Source organism: Ranitomeya variabilis, chromosome 5, assembly GCF_051348905.1.
Source record: "Ranitomeya variabilis isolate aRanVar5 chromosome 5, aRanVar5.hap1, whole genome shotgun sequence".
Taxonomy (NCBI): domain Eukaryota; kingdom Metazoa; phylum Chordata; class Amphibia; order Anura; family Dendrobatidae; genus Ranitomeya; species Ranitomeya variabilis.
Window position 1 is genome coordinate 333,481,105 of NC_135236.1, and position 20,071 is coordinate 333,501,175.

Sequence of the window (20,071 nt, forward strand, 5' to 3'; positions counted from 1 at the left end):
TTTGAAGGATCAGGCTGACAGAAGCGATCTACTGCAGTATAGGGCTGTGTACAGAGGTGGCTGAAATGGGAAATATACTACAAGATAGGGCTGTGTATAGAGAGGACTGAAAGAAGAGATATGCTACGAGATTTTCATTATCTAACCTGTCAGTCAGCCTATCAGGACATGCCTCAGTCAAGTAAGGAAACACCGTATGCACTACCAGACAAGGTGCCTAAGTAGGGTGCCACACCATATATACAGAAGAAAATAAACTTAGGCACTCAACTTATGCAAAGCTTTTTGTGGTTTTTAATGTAGTCATCAAATAAATGTTTCGGCCACAGTGATCGGCCTTCTTCAGTAACGATTAGTATCAGAAGATAAAAGCGTGGGTGAACGCAATTATATAACCGCAGCACGTTAGCAGTAATATCTGTGTAAAGGTACAATGTCCAAACCGGTGTGACCGGTGTATAATGGAGGCCCAGGAGGGACAGCGTGCCAGCGTGTCAGGCAGGGACGCGGCATCCACAGCTAGGAGCTGACTACCTTTATACAGATATTACTGCTAGCGTGCTGCGGTTATATAATTGCGTTCACCCACGCTTTTATCTTCTGATACTAATCATTACTGAAGAAGGCCGATCACTGTGGCCGAAACGTTTATTTGATGACTACATTAAAAACCACAATAAGCTTTGCATAAGTTGAGTGCCTACGTTTATTTTCTTCTATGCCTCAGTCAATATCTGATAGGCTGAAGGATATGGAAGACATTGATAAAAGACACGGAGGCCAAAGACCGGCCATAGTAACTCATGAGCACCCAGCAATCTTGCTTTGGGAGTGCCAATAGGATGACAAAGAGAGCAATCTTCCTACACCAAACTCCTCACATGCAGCATAAAAGGGGTTAAAGTGTTGGGATCAGAGCTAGTATAATAACCAGCTCTGAGGATGACATGAGGACATTTCCCGTGCTTGTGCAATCCGTGAGACATGCAGTCATGGCCAAAATTGTAGACACCCTTAAAATTGTTCCAGAAAAATATTTCTTCTAGAAAATTATTGCAATTACACATGTTTTGTTAAGCACATGTTTATTTCCTTTGTGTGTATTAGCACAACACAAAAAAAAAAAACAGAAAAAAAGGCAAATTGGACATAATTTCACACAAAACTCCAAAAATGGTCCGGACAATATTGTTGGCACCCTCAACTTCATATTTGGCTGCACACCCTTTGGAACAAATAAATGCAATCAATCACTTCCTATAACCATCACCAAGCTTCTTACACCTCTCAACTGGAATTTTGAAGCACTCTTCTTTTGCAAACTGCTCCAAGATTCTCATATTTGAAGGTGCCTTCTCCCATCAGTATATTTTAAGATTTCTCAACAGGTGTTCAATGGGATTTAAATCCAGACTCATTGCTCAGATTGAGTGTCTCCTTTACATACAATGTTGCATGATACTGGCCATACAAATTACTCCTGGACACATTTCAGTTCAGTTTTTGTTTATTCTAATGGCATCTCCTTTTATATATTTTGTTTGTGTCTAAAATGTATTCATTTAACCCCGATGGTTGATGGAGGACCTCTTTTTGTCTCTGTTGGTTGTCTCATTGATAGTAGGCCTCCATACTATTACCCAAGACTTTACAGCAGTAGCTACCACTATGCCCCAGCATTGACTGACAGCCATCTCTGCAGTGTATCAGTGCTGAGCCAGCTGTCAGTCAGTGCCAGGGCATGTTTACAGTCATCACCCACTATGTGCTGAGCGGTGACTGAAGCCACACCTCTATAACTAAAATCCAAAGCCTGTTGGGAAAAGTAAACTTAATTTCCTCTTGGCTGCCACACTTTAACCTGCAGAATAATCCTACTATGGGATTAATCCTATATCTGCACATCAATAGCATTTTTTTTACATGACAGGTGCCCTTTAAAATAAAGATTTCACATGTAAGTTACCTTGAGGCTAGTGTTCTTGGTATGATGATTGTAACCCGGGTCCAATCTTCATAGTCCCCTTGAGAGTATGAGGTTGGTTCACCTAATTCCCTGGAACTTCCTTCACAGTCTTTGATTCCTGGGGATGCAGGATAACATCCCTCCCTTACGAGTGACCAAGACAGACCAGCATCATGAGAGTACTGTAGAAGGACTGGAGTTGTATTGCTGAATTCTTTTGTGCAACCTACATTTAACTAAAGCAAGTAAGAATACAGTATGTAATCGTCCATGATGTTTAAATAGATCAATGTTTAAGCAGATCATGCAATTTGACACAAATAGTTTTGCACATTGAGCCGGTCAACCTTCTACCATGCTGACATGTGTAATACATGGGTACTGACTTCAATGTAAAAGGGAGCTTGTCAGCACAAAATGACTGTTCAAACCAAGAGCAACACCTTGTAGGGGACAGAGCTCTGCTAAAAAATTTCTTATAGTAATTTTAACTTTAGTGCACAAATTCATTGTTACATTTCCCAAAAAGTGTTCTTTATTCAAATGAGCTAATGATGCGCCAGGTGCAACCTTGGCGTGAGTGAGTAGTTCAGTGCAACTTCCCATATGCTTGTCTCGCATTTTCCTCTAATTTATCTCTGCCCCTTCCTCCCCCCTTTTCATTGATTGACAGGTCTGGCTTTACAGGAGTAGGAGGACGGCAAAAATACATAGAAAGCAAGATGTTTGAAAGAGGCATTGAATTGGTTCACCAGGAAAAAAGAGTATGATGACAGTAAAAACTATACATGTACAGGCATATCAGGCTTATTAGTAAATAATCTTAAAAAAATAAAGCCGTTATTATCACAATTATTACTCTCCAATGACTCTGGCTATATTCATGTAACGACAGCGTCTAATTTTACAAAATATTAAACATGTAGAAAGAACAATAAAAAATATTCAGTCACTGGAAGATGTTTGATCACTGGAAATATCAGTTCTGGACTTTGCTGCTGCTTTGGGTCTAATCTATTTGTGCTGGTAATAAACAGGGAGGCAGGATTCATTTTGTTCTGCTATTACTTCGGCTGTTAAAGCTAGCAAGAGGTCCTGTACATATTTCTCAATGAGATGTCTACTTCAAGGTTGAGTCTGGTACTTTATGAAGGCTTAAAAAAATAAATGATGAATTACTTCTTTATTTAGGTTGTTTTGAGAAACCTTGTGAGTGATAACACCAGCCCAGCTGCTATGTCACAAGCTGTGCAGAGAATGTGTTAATGTGAAAGGTGTTGATGATCTTCACATTGCTGTTTAACACTCATGGTGGAATTCTAACAGAACAGTATATTAAACATAAACCCCAAGGCTTACAGCATATATGCCTGTTTTCCTTTTACATTACAAACCATTTGAGGAAACATTTTATTTAGAACACCAGTCCAGTCATATGTTATTTTTATAGATTATCTATAACTCTATCAAGTGGATTTTATGGTTTTAGCAAATGTATAATAAAATGTTATCCAATTTTTCTATATACTTTCTGCATAAGTTTCTAAAGGGTTTCAAGATCTCTTGCTTTCATTCTACCGGTATAGAACCTTTCAAAATTGACTTAAAGTTAGGGCTCATTCAGACATCAATGATTTTTCGTATACAGAAAAAAAAGACTAGTCAGTGGATCAGACTTTCATTAGTGTCACTACAACAACTATTAGGCTATGTGCCCACGTTGCAGATTTCTATGCGCACTGTGTTTTACCTGCGGATCACCCGTGGATTTACCGCGGATTTCCAGCATTTTTTGTGCGGATTTCACCTGCGTTTTAACATCCGCAGATTCCTACTGAGGAGCAGGTGTAAAACGCTGTGGAATCTGCACAAAGAATTAACATGCTGTGGAAAAAAATCCGCAGCATTTCGGCGCGGAATTGTCCGCAGCATGTGCACTGCGGATTTGGTTTTCCATAGGTATACATGGTACTGTACAAGGCATGGAAAACTGCTGCGAATCTGCAGTGTCCAATCCGCTGCAGATCTGCAGGCAAATAATAATAATAATTTTTATTTATATAGCGCCAACATATTCCGCAGCACTTTACAATTAAGTGGGGACATGTACAGACAATAAATTTAATACAAGTTAAGACAATTTAAACAGTGACATTAGGAGTGAGGTCCCTGTTCGCAAGCTTACAATCTACAAGGAAATGGGGGGACACAATAGGTGAAAAGTGCTTGTTATTTCAGGTCTGGCAATCATAATAAATAGGGATTTTCATATAAAGCTGCATGATCCGGTCATCAGCCCGTGTGTTTAAGTGCAATAGTCAAGTATCAAGTACAGTTATCGTGTGCATAGAGGGTGTGGAGACAGATGAATAGTAGGGTGCAGATTCAGAATAATATTTGGAAGGAGGGAACAGGGCAAAGTTAGTTTACTGAGTAGTTGATGTGGTAGGCTTGTTTGAAGAGATGGGTTTTTAAAGCGCGCTTGAATAGGTCGGGGCTAGGTATCAGTCTGATTGTCTGGGGAAGTGCATTCCAGAGAGCTGGCACAGCACGAGATAAGTCTTGGAGACGGAGGTGCAAGGTCCGGATTACGGGGGATGCTAGTCTTAGGTCATTTGTAGAACGGAGGGCACGTGTAGGGCGATAGACAGAGATGAGAGAGGAGATATAAGGCAGTGCAGAACTGTGGAGAGCTTTGTGGGTGAGAGAGATAAGTTTATACTGGACCCTGTAGCGAATGGGTAGCCAGTGTAATGACTGGCACAAGATGGAGGCATCGGTGAAGCGGCTGGACAGAAATATGACCCTGGCTGCCGCATTCAAGATGGATTGGAGAGGAGAAAGTTTGGTAAGAGGGAGACCGATCAGAAGACAGTTGCAGTAGTCCAGACAGGAATATATAAGAGCGACAGTAAGAGTCTTAGCAGTTTCAAAGGTGAGAAAAGGTCGTATTATGGAGATGTTTTTAAGATGCAGGTGACAAGAGCGAGTGAGTGATCGGATATAGGGAGTAAAAGAAAGTTCGGTGTCGAATGTGACCCCAAGACAGCGGGCATGCTGCTTGGGAGTTATGGTTGATCCCTCCAGGGTAATTTCGATGTTGGGTAGAGTTGGGTAGAGTGAGGTTAGTAGAAGGGAGAAACACAAGAAGTTCCATTTTGGAGAGATTTAGTTTCAGATAGAGGAAGGACATGATGTTAGAGACAGCAGACAGACAATCCTTGGTATTTTGAATTAGGGTAGGGGTGATGTCTGGGGAAGAAGTGTATAATTGGGTGTCATCAGCATAGAGATGGTACTGGAACCCAAATCTGCTGATTGTTTGTCCAATAGGGGCAGTGTATAGAGAGAAGAGGAGGGGGCCTAGGACTGAGCCCTGCGGAACCCCAATATTAAGGGGACGAGGAGAGGAAGGAGCCGGCAAAAGATACAGTGAAGGAGCGGTCAGAGAGGTAGGAGGAGAACCAGGAGAGGGCTGTGTCCTTGAGGCCTATAGAGCGGAGCATAGAGAGGAGGAGCTAATGATCCACAGTGTCGAATGCTGCGGAGAGATCCAGGAGAATCAGCAGGGAACAATGACCTTTGGATTTAGCTGTTATTAGATCATTAGAGACTTTAGTGAGGGCAGTTTCAGTGGAGTGTAAAGAGCGGAAACCAGATTGCAAAGGATCGAGAAGAGAGTCATCTGAGAGATAGCGGATTAGACCAAGCGTTCCAGGAGTTTAGAGATGAAGGAAAGGTTAGAGATAGGTCTGTAGTTAGCAGTGCAGTTCTGTTCCAGGGATGGCTTTTTAAGTAAAGGGGTTATGATGGCATGTTTAAATGAGGAGGGAAAGATACCTGAAGAAAGAGAGGTTAAATATTTTAGTCAGGTGAGTGGTGACCACTGGTGAGAGAGACTGCAGGAGATGTGAAGGAATGGGGTCACTGTTGCAGGTGGTAGGCTGAGCAGAAGCGAGGAGCTTGGAAACTTCTTCTTCTTCTGAAGCTGGCTCAAAGATGCCTAGTGAGCTTGAGGTGCTGCAGGGCAGGGGCTCCAGGCACTGAGGAGATTGGGCTGAGATATTCTGATGGATGTGGTTGATTTTTTTCTAGGAAATAAGTGGCCAGATCCTCACTGCTGAGGTTGGTGATGGGTGTTATGGACCTGGTGGTTAGGAGCACCCGGAATGACCTGATGAGTAAACTAGTAATCGGAACAAGCTCTGGGAAAGTGGGAACTCTGCTGACCGCAAACCCTACTCCTATCACACCAACTAGAAATAGCCGTGGAGCGTACCTAACTCTCCCTAGACGCCTCTTCACAGCCTAAGAGCTAACTACCCCTAAAGATAGAAATAGAAGCCTAACCTTGCCTCAGAGAAATTCTCCAAAGGTAAAGGCAGCCCCCCACATATATTGACTGTGAGTTAAGAGGAAAGTCACAAACACAGGAATGAAACAGGTTTCAGCAAAGGAGGCCAGACTTCACTAAAATAGACAGAGGATAGAAAAAGGAACTATGCGGTCAGCACAAAAGACTACAAAAAAACACGCAGAGTAAGCAAAACGACTCCCCACACCGACTCACGGTGTGGAGGTGCCACTCTGCACCCCAGAGCTTCCAGCTAGCAAGGGAATATCATGATAGCAAGCTGGACTAGATATTAGCAGTACTAAGAAATATATTCAGGAAGCAGTAACAACAAATGAACTAGCAAAGACTTAGCTTCTGCTGGAGTAGACAGGTCCTCAGAGAAGTCCAAGAGAGATCTGAACCAATACTGAAACATTGACAGCTGGCATCAAGTAACGATCTGAGTGGAGTTAAATAGGGAAGCCAGCAAGCAATAAATGAGAGCAGCTGACAAAGCCAACCTCAGTGACCAACAGTTCCGCTCAAAGCCACCAGAGGGAGTCCAAGAGCAGAACTAACCAAAGTACCATTCATGACCACAGGAGGGAGTCCGAGAACGGAATTCACAACAGTACCCCCCCTTGAGGAGGGGTCACCGAACCCTCACCAGGGCCCCCAGGCCGATCAGGACGAGCCAAATGAAAGGCACGAACTAAATCGGCAGCGTGGACATCGGAGGCAACAACCCAGGAATTATCCTCCTGACCATAGCCCTTCCACTTAACCAGGTACTGAAGCTTCCGTCTCGAAATACGAGAATCCAAAATTTTTTCCACCACATACTCCAACTCTCCCTCAACCAACACCGGAGCAGGAGGATCAATGGAGGGAACCATAGGCACCACGTACCTCCGCAACAAAGACCTATGGAACACATGATGGATGGCAAAAGAAGCTGGAAGGACCAAACGAAATGACACAGGGTTGAGAATTTCAGAAATCTTATAAGGACCAATGAAATGAGGCTTAAACTTAGAAGAAACCTTCATAGGAACATAACGAGAAGACAACCAAACCAAATTCCCAACACGAAGTCGAGGACCAACACAATGACGGCGGTTAGCGAAACGTTGAGCCTTCTCCTGGGACAACATCAGATTGTCCACTACGTGAGTCCAAATTTGCTGCAACCTGTCCACCACAGAATCCACACCAGGACAGTCAGAAGGCTCAACCTGTCCCGAAGAAAAACGAGGATGAAAACCAGAATTGCAGAAAAAAGGCGAAACCAAAGTAGCCGAACTAGCCCGATTATTAAGGGCGAACTCAGCCAATGGCAAGAAGGTCACCCAATCATGCTGATCAGCAGAAACAAAGCATCTCAGATAGGTTTCCAAAGTCTGGTTGGTTCGTTCGGTTTGGCCATTTGTTTGAGGATGGAAAGCCGAAGAAAAAGATAAATCAATGCCCATCTTAGCACAAAAGGACCGCCAAAACCTAGAGACAGACTGGGAACCTCTGTCCGACACAATGTTCTCCGGAATGCCATGCAAACGAACCACATGTTGAAAAAACAATGGCACCAAATCAGAGGAGGAAGGCAATTTAGGCAAGGGTACCAAATGGACCATCTTAGAAAAGCGATCACAAACCACCCAGATGACAGACATCCTTTGAGAGACAGGAAAATCTGAAAAAAAATCCATGGAAACATGCGTCCAAGGCCTTTTCGGGACTGGCAAGCGCAAAAGCAACCCACTGGCACGAGAACAGCAGGGCTTAGCCCGAGCACAAGTCCCACAAGACTGCACAAAAGAACGCACATCCCGTGACAAGGAAAGCCACCAAAAGGACCTAGCCACCAAATCTCTGGTCCCAAAAATCCCAGGATGACCAGCCAACACTGAGCAATGAACCTCAGAAATAACTCTGCTACTCCATCTATCAGGGACAAACAGTTTCTCCGCTGGACAACGGTCAGGTCTATCAGCCTGAAACTCCTGCAGCACCCGCCGCAAATCAGGGTAGATGGCAGACAGAATTACCCCCTCTTTGAGAATACCAGCCGGCTCAGGGACTCCCGGAGAATCAGGCACAAAACTCCTAGAAAGGGCATCCGCCTTCACATTCTTAGAACCTGGAAGGTATGAGACCACAAAATCGAAGCGGGAGAAAAACAGCGACCATCGAGCCTGTCTAGGATTCAACCGCTTAGCAGACTCGAGATAAGTCAGATTTTTGTGATTCGTCAAGACCACCACGTGGTGCTTGGCTCCCTCAAGCCAATGTCGCCACTCCTCGAATGCCCACTTCATAGCCAGCAGCTCCCGATTGCCAACATCATAATTACGCTCAGCAGGCGAAAACTTTCTAGAAAAGAAGGCACATGGCTTCATCGCAGAGCCATCAGAACTTCTTTGAGACAAAACAGCCCCTGCTCCAATCTCAGAAGCATCAACCTCGACCTGAAAAGGGAGCGAAACATCTGGCTGACGCAACACAGGGGCCGAAGAAAAACGGCGTTTCATGTTATGACCCCAATGGCAGAGGGTCTCAGAAATAATTACTAAGTCTGCAAACACAAAAAACCAGCTCATAGGGCAGTGGTAACTGAGCTGACCATATATCTAATCCTAGCACCACAAATAGAAGCAGCCGGGGAACGTGCCTACGTTGGTTCTAGACGTCTCACGCCAGCTGGAGAACTAACTAACCCTAGAAGGGAAAAGAAAGACCTTTCTTGCCTCCAGAGAAAAGACCCCAAAAGTTGGATACAAGCCCCCAACAAATAATAACGGTGAGGTAAGAGGAAAAGACAAACGTAAGAATGAGCTAGGTATTTAGCAAAGAGAGGCCCACTAGCTAATAGCAGAATATAGTAAGATGACTTATATGGTCAGCAAAAACCCTATCAAAATATCCACGCTGGATATTCAAGAACCCCCGAACCGTCTAACGGCCCGGGGGGAGAACACCAGCCCCCTAGAGCTTCCAGCAAAATCAGGAATCACATTTAGTACAAGCTGGACAAAAATAAGAGCAAGCAAATAAACAAAAAACAAAGAAGCAGGACTTAGCTTAATTTTGCACGAACCAAGACCAGCAGACAGGAGCAAACAGAAAGGATCTGATTACAACGATGCCAGGCACTGGACTAAGGATCCAGGAAGTTTATATAGCAACACCCCTGGACTAACGACCCAGGTGGGTGCCAAACTGAGGAAAGACAATCCCAGAGTCATATCACTAGTAACCACAAGAGGGAGCCAAAAAGTCTAATTCACAACAGTACCCCCCCTTAAGGAGGGGTCACCGAACCCTCACCAAGACCACCAGGGCGATCAGGATGAGCAGCGTGAAAGGCACGAACTAAATCGGCCGCATGCACATCAGAAGCAACCACCCAGGAATTATCCTCCTGACCATAGCCCTTCCACTTGACCAGATACTGAAGCCTCCGTCTGGAGAGACGAGAATCCAAGATCTTCTCCACCACGTACTCCAACTCGCCCTCAACCAACACCGGAGCAGGAGGCTCAACAGAAGGAACCATAGGTACAACGTACCGCCGCAACAAAGACCTATGGAACACGTTGTGAATGGCAAACGACACCGGAAGATCCAAGCGAAAGGACACAGGATTAAGGATTTCCAATATCTTGTAAGGACCGATGAAGCGAGGCTTAAATTTAGGAGAGGAGACCTTCATAGGAACAAATCGAGAAGACAGCCATACCAAATCCCCAACACGAAGTCGGGGACCCACACCGCGGCGGCGGTTGGCAAAACGCTGAGCCTTCTCCTGTGACAACTTTAAGTTGTCCACAACATGATTCCAGATCTGCTGCAACCTATCCACCACAGAATCTACCCCAGGACAGTCAGAAGGCTCCACATGTCCCGAGGAAAAACGAGGATGGAAACCAGAGTTGCAGAAAAATGGCGAAACCAAAGTAGCGGAACTAGCCCGATTATTAAGGGCAAACTCAGCCAACGGCAAGAAGGTCACCCAATCATCCTGATCTGCCGAAACAAAACACCTCAAATAAGCCTCCAGAGTCTGATTAGTTCGCTCCGTTTGTCCATTAGTCTGAGGATAAAAGGCAGACGAAAACGACAAATCAATGCCCATCCTAGCACAAAAGGATCGCCAGAACCTGGAAACAAACTGGGATCCTCTGTCAGACACAATATTCTCAGGAATGCCGTGTAAACGAACCACATTCTGAAAGAACACAGGAACCAGATCGGAAGAGGAAGGCAGCTTAGGCAAAGGCACCAAATGGACCATTTTAGAAAAGCGATCACATACCACCCAGATGACAGACATGCCCTGAGACACCGGGAGATCTGAAATGAAATCCATGGAAATGTGTGTCCAAGGCCTCTTTGGGACAGGCAAGGGCAAGAGCAACCCGCTGGCACGAGAACAGCAAGGCTTAGCTCGAGCACAAGTCCCACAGGACTGCACAAATGACCGCACATCCCGTGACAAGGAAGGCCACCAAAAGGACCTAGCCACCAGATCTCTGGTGCCAAAAATTCCCGGATGCCCTGCCAACACCGAGGAATGAACCTCGGAAATGACTCTGCTGGTCCACTTATCAGGAACAAACAGTCTGTCAGGTGGACAAGAGTCAGGTCTACCAGCCTGAAATCTCTGCAACACACGTCGCAAATCAGGAGAAATGGCCGACAAGATAACTCCCTCTTTAAGAATACCAACTGGTTCTGCGACTCCAGGAGAGTCAGGCACAAAGCTCCTTGAAAGAGCATCAGCCTTCACATTCTTTGAACCTGGTAAATACGAGACCACAGTCAAAACGGGAGAAAAACAATGACCAGCGGGCCTGTCTAGGATTCAGGCGTTTAGCAGACTCGAGATACATCAAATTTTTGTGATCAGTCAAGACCACCACACGATGCTTAGCACCCTCGAGCCAATGACGCCACTCCTCAAATGCCCACTTCATGGCCAGCAACTCCCGATTGCCAACATCATAATTCCGCTCAGCAGGCGAAAACTTCCTAGAGAAGAAAGCACATGGTCTCATTACCGAGCAACCAGGGCCTCTCTGTGACAAAACGGCCCCTGCCCCAATCTCAGAAGCATCCACTTCGACCTGAAAGGGAAGTGAGACATCAGGCTGGCACAAAACAGGCGCCGAAGTAAACCGGCGCTTCAACTCTTGGAACGCCTCCACGGCTGCAGGAGCCCAGTTAGCAACATCAGAACCTTTCTTGGTCATATCCATCAAAGGTTTAACAACGCTAGAAAAATTAGCGATAAAACGACGGTAGAAGTTAGCAAAACCCAAGTACTTCTGAAGACTCTTAACTGACGTCGGTTGAGTCCAATCATGAATAGCTCGGAACTTGACTGGGTCCATCTCCACAGCAGAAGGGGAAAAAATAAACCCCAAAAAGGGAACCTTCTGTACTCCAAAGAGACACTTTGAGCCCTTAACAAACAAAGCATTCTCACGCAAAACCTGAAACACCATCCTGACCTGCTCCACATGTGAGTCCCAATCTTCAGAGAAAACCAGAATATCATCCAGATAAACAATCATAAATTTATCCAGATACTTCCGGAAAATATCATGCATAAAGAACTGAAACACTGAGGGAGCATTAGAGAGCCCAAAAGGCATCACCAAGTACTCAAAATGACCTTCGGGCGTATTAAATGCTGTCTTCCATTCATCTCCTTGCTTAATGCGCACAAGGTTGTACGCACCACGAAGATCTATCTTGGTGAACCACTTGGCACCTTTAATCCGGGCAAACAAGTCCGACAACAGAGGCAAAGGATACTGAAATTTAACAGTGATTTTATTCAGAAGCCGATAGTCAATACAAGGTCTCAAAGATCCGTCCTTCTTGCAAACAAAAAAGAATCCCGCACCAAGAGGGGAAGAGGATGGACGGATATGCCCCTTCTCCAGAGACTCCTTGATATACGAACGCATTGCGGCATGCTCAGGTACAGACAGATTAAATAGTCTTCCCTTAGGAAATTTACTACCTGGAATCAAATCTATGGCGCAGTCACAGTCCCTATGAGGAGGCAGAGCACTGGACCTGGACTCGCTGAATACATCCTGATAATCAGACAAATACTCAGGAACTTCCGAAGGAGTAGAGGAAGCAATAGACACCGGCGGGGAATCAGCATGAATTCCCCGACAGCCCCAACTTGACACAGACATTGCCTTCCAATCCAAGACTGGATTGTGGGTCTGTAATCATGGCAGACCCAAAACGACCAAATCATGCATCTTATGCAGAACAAGAAAACGAATCACCTCCCGATGTTCAGGAGTCATGCACATGGTTACCTGCGTCCAAAACTGCGGTTTATTTTCCGCCAATGGCGTAGCATCAATACCTCTAAGAGGAATAGGATTTACCAACGGTTCAAGAACAAAACCACAGCGCTTGGCAAATGACAGATCCATAAGACTCAGGGCAGCACCTGAATCCACAAACGCCATAACAGGGTAAGAAGACAATGAGCAAATTAAAGTCACAGACAAAATAAATTTAGGTTGCAAATTACCAATGGCGACAGGACTAACAACCCTTGTTAGGCGTTTAGAGCATGCTGATATAACATGTGTAGAATCACCACAGTAAAAACACAACCCATTCTGACGTCTATGATTTTTCCGCTCATTTCTAGTCTGAATTCTATCACATTGCATTAAATCAGGTGTCTGTTCAGACAACACCACCAGAGGATTAGCAGTTTTGCGCTCCCGCAAACGCCGGTCAATTTGAATAGCCAGCGCCATGGAATCATTCAGACTTGTAGGAATGGGGAAACCCACCATCACATTCTTAATGGCTTCAGAAAGGCCATTTCTGAAATTTGCGGCCAGAGCACACTCATTCCACTGAGTAAGCACGGACCATTTCCGAAATTTTTGGCAATACACTTCAGCTTCATCCTGGCCCTGAGAAATAGCCAGCAAGGCTTTTTCTGCCTGAAGTTCAAGATTGGGTTCCTCGTAAAGCAATCCGAGCGCCAGAAAAAATGCATCAATATTCGCCAATGCCGGATCTCCTGGCGCTAGCGAGAAGGCCCAATCCTGAGGGTCGCCCCATAAGAAAGAGATAACAATTTTAACTTGCTGAGCTGAATCTCCAGATGAACGGGGTCTCAGAGATAGAAACAATTTACAATTATTCCTGAAATTCCTAAACTTAAATCGATCTCCAGAGAACAGTTCAGGAATAGGTATTTTAGGTTCAGACATAGAACTACTGGTAACAAAATCTTGTATGCCCTGCACACGAGCAGCAAGCTGATCCACACTTGTAATCAGAGTCTGGACATTCATGTCTGCAGCAAGCTTAAGCCACTCAGAGGTAAAGGGGAGGAAGAGAGGAAAAAAAAAAAATACTCAGAATTTCCTTTCTTATTATCCCACTTCTGCAATGCATTAAACATTCAATGTTGGCCTGGCATACTGTTATGACCCCAATGGCAGAGGGTCTCAGAAATAATTACTAAGTCTGCAAACACAAAAAAACAGCTCATAGGGCAGTGGTAACTGAGCTGACCATATATCTAATCCTAGCACCACAAATAGAAGCAGCCGGGGAACGTGCCTACGTTGGTTCTAGACGTCTCACGCCAGCCGGAGAACTAACTAACCCTAGAAGGGAAAAGAAAGACCTTTCTTGCCTCCAGAGAAAAGACCCCAAAAGTTGGATACAAGCCCCCAACAAATAATAACGGTGAGGTAAAAGGAAAAGACAAACGTAAGAATGAGCTAGGTATTTAGCAAAGAGAGGCCCACTAGCTAATAGCAGAATATAGTAAGATGACTTATATGGTCAGCAAAAACCCTATCAAAATATCCACGCTGGATACTCAAGAACCCCCGAACCGTCTAACGGCCCGGGGGGAGAACACCAGCCCCCTAGAGCTTCCAGCAAAATCAGGAATCACATTTAGTACAAGCTGGACAAAAATAAGAGCAAGCAAATAAACAAAAAACAAAGAAGCAGGACTTAGCTTAATTTTGCACGAACCAAGACCAGCAGACAGGAGCAAACAGAAAGGATCTGATTACAACGATGCCAGGCACTGGACTAAGGATCCAGGAAGTTTATATAGCAACACCCCTGGACTAACGACCCAGGTGGGTGCCAAACTGAGGAAAGACAATCCCAGAGTCATATCACTAGTAACCACAAGAGGGAGCCAAAAAGTCTAATTCACAACAGTTTCAGCTCCTGAAAAGCCTCAACGGCCGCAGAGGACCAATTTGCCACATCAGTACCTTTCTTTGTCAAATCAGTCAAAGGTTTAACCACACTAGAAAAATTAGCAATAAAGCGACGGTAAAAATTAGCAAAGCCCAGGAATTTCTGGAGGCTCTTCACAGATGTAGGTTGAGTCCAATCATAAATGGCCTGAACTTTAACAGGGTCCATCTCGATAGTAGAAGGGGAAAAAATGAAGCCCAAAAAGGAAACCTTCTGAACTCCGAAGAGACATTTAGACCCCTTCACAAACAAGGACTTAGCACTAAGGACCTGGAATACCATTCTGACCTGTTTCACATGAGACTCCCAATCATCCGAAAAGGCCAAAATATCATCCAAATATACAATCATGAATCTATCCAGATACTTTCGGAAGATGTCATGCATAAAGGACTGAAACACAGATGGAGCATTTGAAAGCCCGAATGGCATTACCAGGTACTCAAAATACTCGGGCGTATTAAATGCTGTCTTCCATTCATCGCCCTGTTTAATACGCACAAGGTTATACGCCCCTCGAAGATCTATCTTGGTGAACCAACTAGCCCCCTTAATCCGAGCAAACAAATCAGACAGCAGAGGCAAAGGGTACTGAAATTTGACCGTGATTTTATTGAGAAGGCGGTAATCTATACAGGGTCTCAGAGAACCATCCTTCTTGGCCACAAAAAAGAACCCTGCTCCCAACGGTGATGAAGACGGGCGAATATGCCCTTTCTCCAAGGACTCCTTTATATAACTCCGCATAGCGGCGTGCTCTGGCACAGATAAATTGAAAAGTCGGCCCTTAGGAAACTTACTACCAGGAATCAAATTTATAGCACAATCACAATCCCTATGAGGGGGTAGGACACTGGATTTGGGCTCATCAAATACATCCTGGTAATCCGACAGAAACTCAGGGACTTCAGAAGGAGTGGAAGCAGAAATTGACACCAATGGAACATCGCCATGTACCCCTTGACAACCCCAACTAGACACAGACATTGATTTCCAATCCAATACTGGATTATGAACCTGTAGCCATGGCAAACCCAACACGACCACATCATGCAAATTATGCAACACCAAAAAGCGAATATCTTCCTGATGTGCAGGAGCCATGCACATGGTCAACTGAGTCCAGTACTGAGGTTTATTCTTGGCCAACAGCGTGGCATCAATTCCCCTTAATGGAATAGGATACTGCAAAGGCTCCAAGAAAAAACCACAGCGCCTGGCAAACTCCAAGTCCATCAAATTCAGGGCAGCGCCTGAATCCACAAATGCCATAACCGAGTAGGATGACAAAGAGCAAATCAGAGTAACAGACAAAAGAAATTTAGGCTGTACAGTACCAATGGTGACAGACCCAGCGAACCGCTTAGTGCGCTTAGGACAATCAGAGATAGCATGAGTGGGGTCACCACAGTAAAAACACAGCCTATTCTGACGTCTGTGTTCTTGCCGTTCAGTTCTGGTCAAAGTTCTATCACATTGCATAAGTTCAGGCCTCTGCTCAGAGGACACCGCCAAATGGTGCACAATTTTGCACTCACGCAAACGCCGATCAATTTGGATGGCCAAGGACATTGATTCATTCAGACCAGCAGGCGTGGGGAATCCCACCATAACATCCTTAAGGGCTTCAGAAAGACCCTTTCTAAAAATTGCTGCCAGGGCACACTCATTCCATTGAGTAAGCACAGACCATTTTCTAAACTTCTGACAATATATCTCCGCTTCATCCTGACCCTGACACAAAGCTAGCAAGATTTTCTCTGCCTGATCCACTGAATTCGGTTCGTCATAAAGCAATCCAAGCGCCAGAAAAAACGCATCTACATTAAGCAATGCAGGATCTCCTGGCGCAAGGGAGAATGCCCAGTCCTGAGGGTCGCCACACAACAAAGAAATAATAATTTTTACTTGCTGAATGGGGTCACCAGAGGAGCGGGGTCTCAAAGCAAGAAACAGTTTACAATTATTTTTGAAATTCAGAAACTTAGATCTATCCCCAGAAAACAAATCAGGAATTGGAATTCTAGGCTCTAACATCGGATTCTGAACTACATAATCTTGAATACTTTGTACTCTTGCAGTGAGATGATCCACACAAGAGGACAGACCTTGAATATCCATATCTACACCTGAGTCCTGAACCACCCAGGGATTAAGGAAAAAAGAGAGACAAAACACACTGCAAAGAAAAAAAAATGGGTTCAGAACTTCTCTTATCCCTCTTTTGAGATGCATTAACACTTTGTGGGCCAGCTGTACTGTTATGGACCTGGTGGTTAGGAGCACCCGGAATGACCTGAAGAGTAAACTAGTAATCGAACAAGCTCTGGGAAAGTGGGAACTCTGCTGACCGCAAACCCTACTGCTATCACACAAACTACACGCAGAGTAAGCAAAAAGACTCCCCACACCGACTCACGGTGAGGAGGTGCCACTCTGCACTCCAGAGCTTCCAGCTAGCAAGGGAATATCATGATAGCAAGCTGGACTAGAAATTAGCAGTACTAAGAAATATATTCAGGAAGCAGTAACAACAAATGAACTAGCAAAGACTTAGCTTCTGCTGGAGTAGACAGGTCCTCAGAGAAGTCCAAGAGAGATCTGAACCAATACTGAAACATTGACAGCTGGCATCAAGTAACGATCTGAGTGGAGTTAAATAGGGAAGCCAGCAAGCAATAAACGAGAGCAGCTGACAAAGCCAACCTCAGTGACCAGCAGTTCCGCTCAAAGCCACCAGAGGGAGTCCAAGAGCAGAACTAACCAAAGTACCATTCATGACCACAGGAGGGAGTCCGAGAACGGAATTCACAACAGATGGGGGCCTGTACTTTAGGTTTCAGGAGGGAGTTTAAGGTTTCAAAAAGTCGTTTTGGGTTGTTGGATAGTGAGGTGATGAGTGTGGTGAAGTAGGACTGTTTGTCCAGATGAAGGGCAGAGTTATAGGTTTTGAGCATGAACTTATAGTGGATGAAGTCTTCTGCTAAGAGAGATTTTCTCCACTGCAGCACTGCACACCTTGAGCAACGCTGAAGAAAGCGTGTTTGCATAGTGTGCCAGGGCTGCCGTTGTCTGTGTCAGGTCTTTCTGCGTGTAGAAGGTGCTGCGGCAAATCCACAACGTGTGCACATACCCTTAACCAGGCGTGAGTATGCCCAGAAAATCCAGAGTATATTAAACCAATATAATCTTTATCATAAAATACATTTAAAAAACCATAACAAATCAGAGTGCCTCACAAGAATGCATGGTTATAACGGCATCTACACAACCAGTCAAAGTAGTGTATATTCCATGTGGTATCAGACACAAAATTTGTTCACAAGTATTCAAATTTTAGGCTAGGTTCACATTGCATTAAAGCAGCCCGTTCAACATATGCGTTAAATGGGCTGCGTTAACGCAAGTGCCGACATGCCATCGCGGTAGCGCAGATAGAGCTAGCAGATGCTCTATCTGCGCTAGCGGTGACGGACCCGGAACGCTGAAGCCCGCGTCCCAGGGTCCGTCACTCAATGGGTGTGCGCTAGCGATGCGCCTGAAATAGGGCTTAATGGCAGTGTTAACGGACTGTGTTACACCGCGTTATGCTCTGTCTGTACATGTTTTTCTGGGTCTTGAGTTGAGCTAACCACCTTGTTTCTACATTATGCCCAACACACTTTATACAAAAAAGTTGAAAGATAAAATAAAAGCTTTAGGCTATGTGAACACGTTGCGGATTTGTTGCGGATCCGCAGAGTTTTTTTCTGCTCGGAATTGCACCAAATCCACAAAGGATTGCTCAAGCAAGGTTAATCAATGGGAAACCAGAAATGGTGTGCACATGCTGCGGGAAATTCTGTCCTGATTCGCAGCGTTTATTTTACGCAGCATGTCAATTCTTTTTGCGGATCTGCAGCATTTCTGCACCCATTGACTTACACTGAGTCAGTCAAATCCGAAGCCAAACCGCAGGTGTAAAAAGGATTGCGGATTTTCTGCTGATTTGCATGCCAAAAGCGCTGCAGAAAGGAAATGATGTCAGAAGGAGGAAGAGTGTGTGGGTGGAGAATATGTGTGTGGGTGTAGAATATGTGTGAGCGGAAAATATGTGCGTGTCTGTTTGCGAGTGTGTGTGTGTCTGTCTGCGTGTCTGTATATGTCTGTCTGTTACAGTGACAACATGTGCCGATGATGGGAGACTAGTCCCATCATCCAATCATCCAGTACCTGTATTCAATTGCAAAAAAAAATAAAAACATTTACATATTTACATACACAATAAATACTCACCGAACACCTAATCCCCGATGCCGGCGATTCCTGCAAGCAATAAAAAATAATAAACCAACATATACTCCCTGTCCATCGTAGTCCATTTAATAACGAGTGTCCCACGACGATCTCATGTGTAGAACAGTCATATCGGGATATGTGACCTCTCTACCCGGCCTCCGGTGATACACTGACAGGAGGTAATCGCTCCTGCAGTGTATGACTGAGTCGACGTGAGAGCTCAACAGAGTTCATCAGCTGATCAGATCTGGTGCTCTCACTGGCGGCGCCGCTGAATGAGTAAATTCTCGTGCAGCTGTGCAGTAAGTGAGAGCACCGGAGCTGATGAACTCTGGTGAACTCTAATGGCAGCACAGTGATACACTGCAGGAGTGATTATCTCCTGTCAGTGTATCGCCGGAGGCTGGGTAGAGCGGTCACATCTCCCAATGTGACTATTCTATAAGTGAGATCATTGTGGGACACTCGGTAATGGACTATGTCAGACAGAGAGTATTATAAGTTGGTTTATTATTTTATTTTTGTTGCAGGAGACGAGGGCGTAGGGGATTAGGCATTCAGTAAATATGGTAAATTAAGATTCAATAAAGGAGTCTGTGTGATTATTTCACATAAAGGACTTTATTCTGGCTGTGTCTTTATTTACCATGTAACTAAAGGGTTAGTAATGGATAGGTGTCTTATAGACGCCTCTCCATTACTAACTTATGGGCTTGATGTCACCTGACAATACAAAGGTGACATCAACCCCACAAATATGAACCCCACTTGCCACCGCTACAGGACAAGTGGAAAGAGTGAGGCTAAGTGCCAGAATTGGTGCATCTATAAGATTAGCCATTTCTGGGATGGCTGGGAGCTGATGTTTTTAGCCTGAGGGGGGGCCAATATACATTGCCCCTCCCAGGCTATTAGTATCAGCCCGCAGCTGTCTGCCTAGCCTTTGCTGGTTCGATTTTATAGGGGAACCCATGTAAATTTTTTTTATTGATTCCCCTGTAAACTAGCCAGTAAAGGCTAAGCAAACAGCTGTGAGTTGATATTAATAGCCTCGGAGCTTTTATGGCTATTGGCACCTTCCCAGAATATTAACATCTGCCCTCAGCCGTCGACTTTCACTCTGCTGGTTATTAAAAATACACAGGAGCCCATGCAATTTTTTTTTTTTTTTTAATAAACCGATATTGCATTTCACACAGATTTCTGACAGT

General features: G+C 44.7%; 1 protein-coding gene across 4 annotated transcripts in view; it reads right to left on the reverse strand.

The window, feature by feature from the left end:
* The window catches only part of RELN (reelin), a 1,394,857-nt gene that overhangs the window by 194,019 nt on the left and 1,180,767 nt on the right, over nucleotides 1-20,071 (reverse strand). For all 4 annotated transcript variants that reach the window (XM_077264737.1, XM_077264736.1, XM_077264735.1 and 1 more), the window contains exon 28: nucleotides 1,967-2,202. In XM_077264737.1, the coding sequence (XP_077120852.1) occupies nucleotides 1,967-2,202 (236 nt within the window). The remainder of the gene's footprint in view (nucleotides 1-1,966; nucleotides 2,203-20,071) is intronic.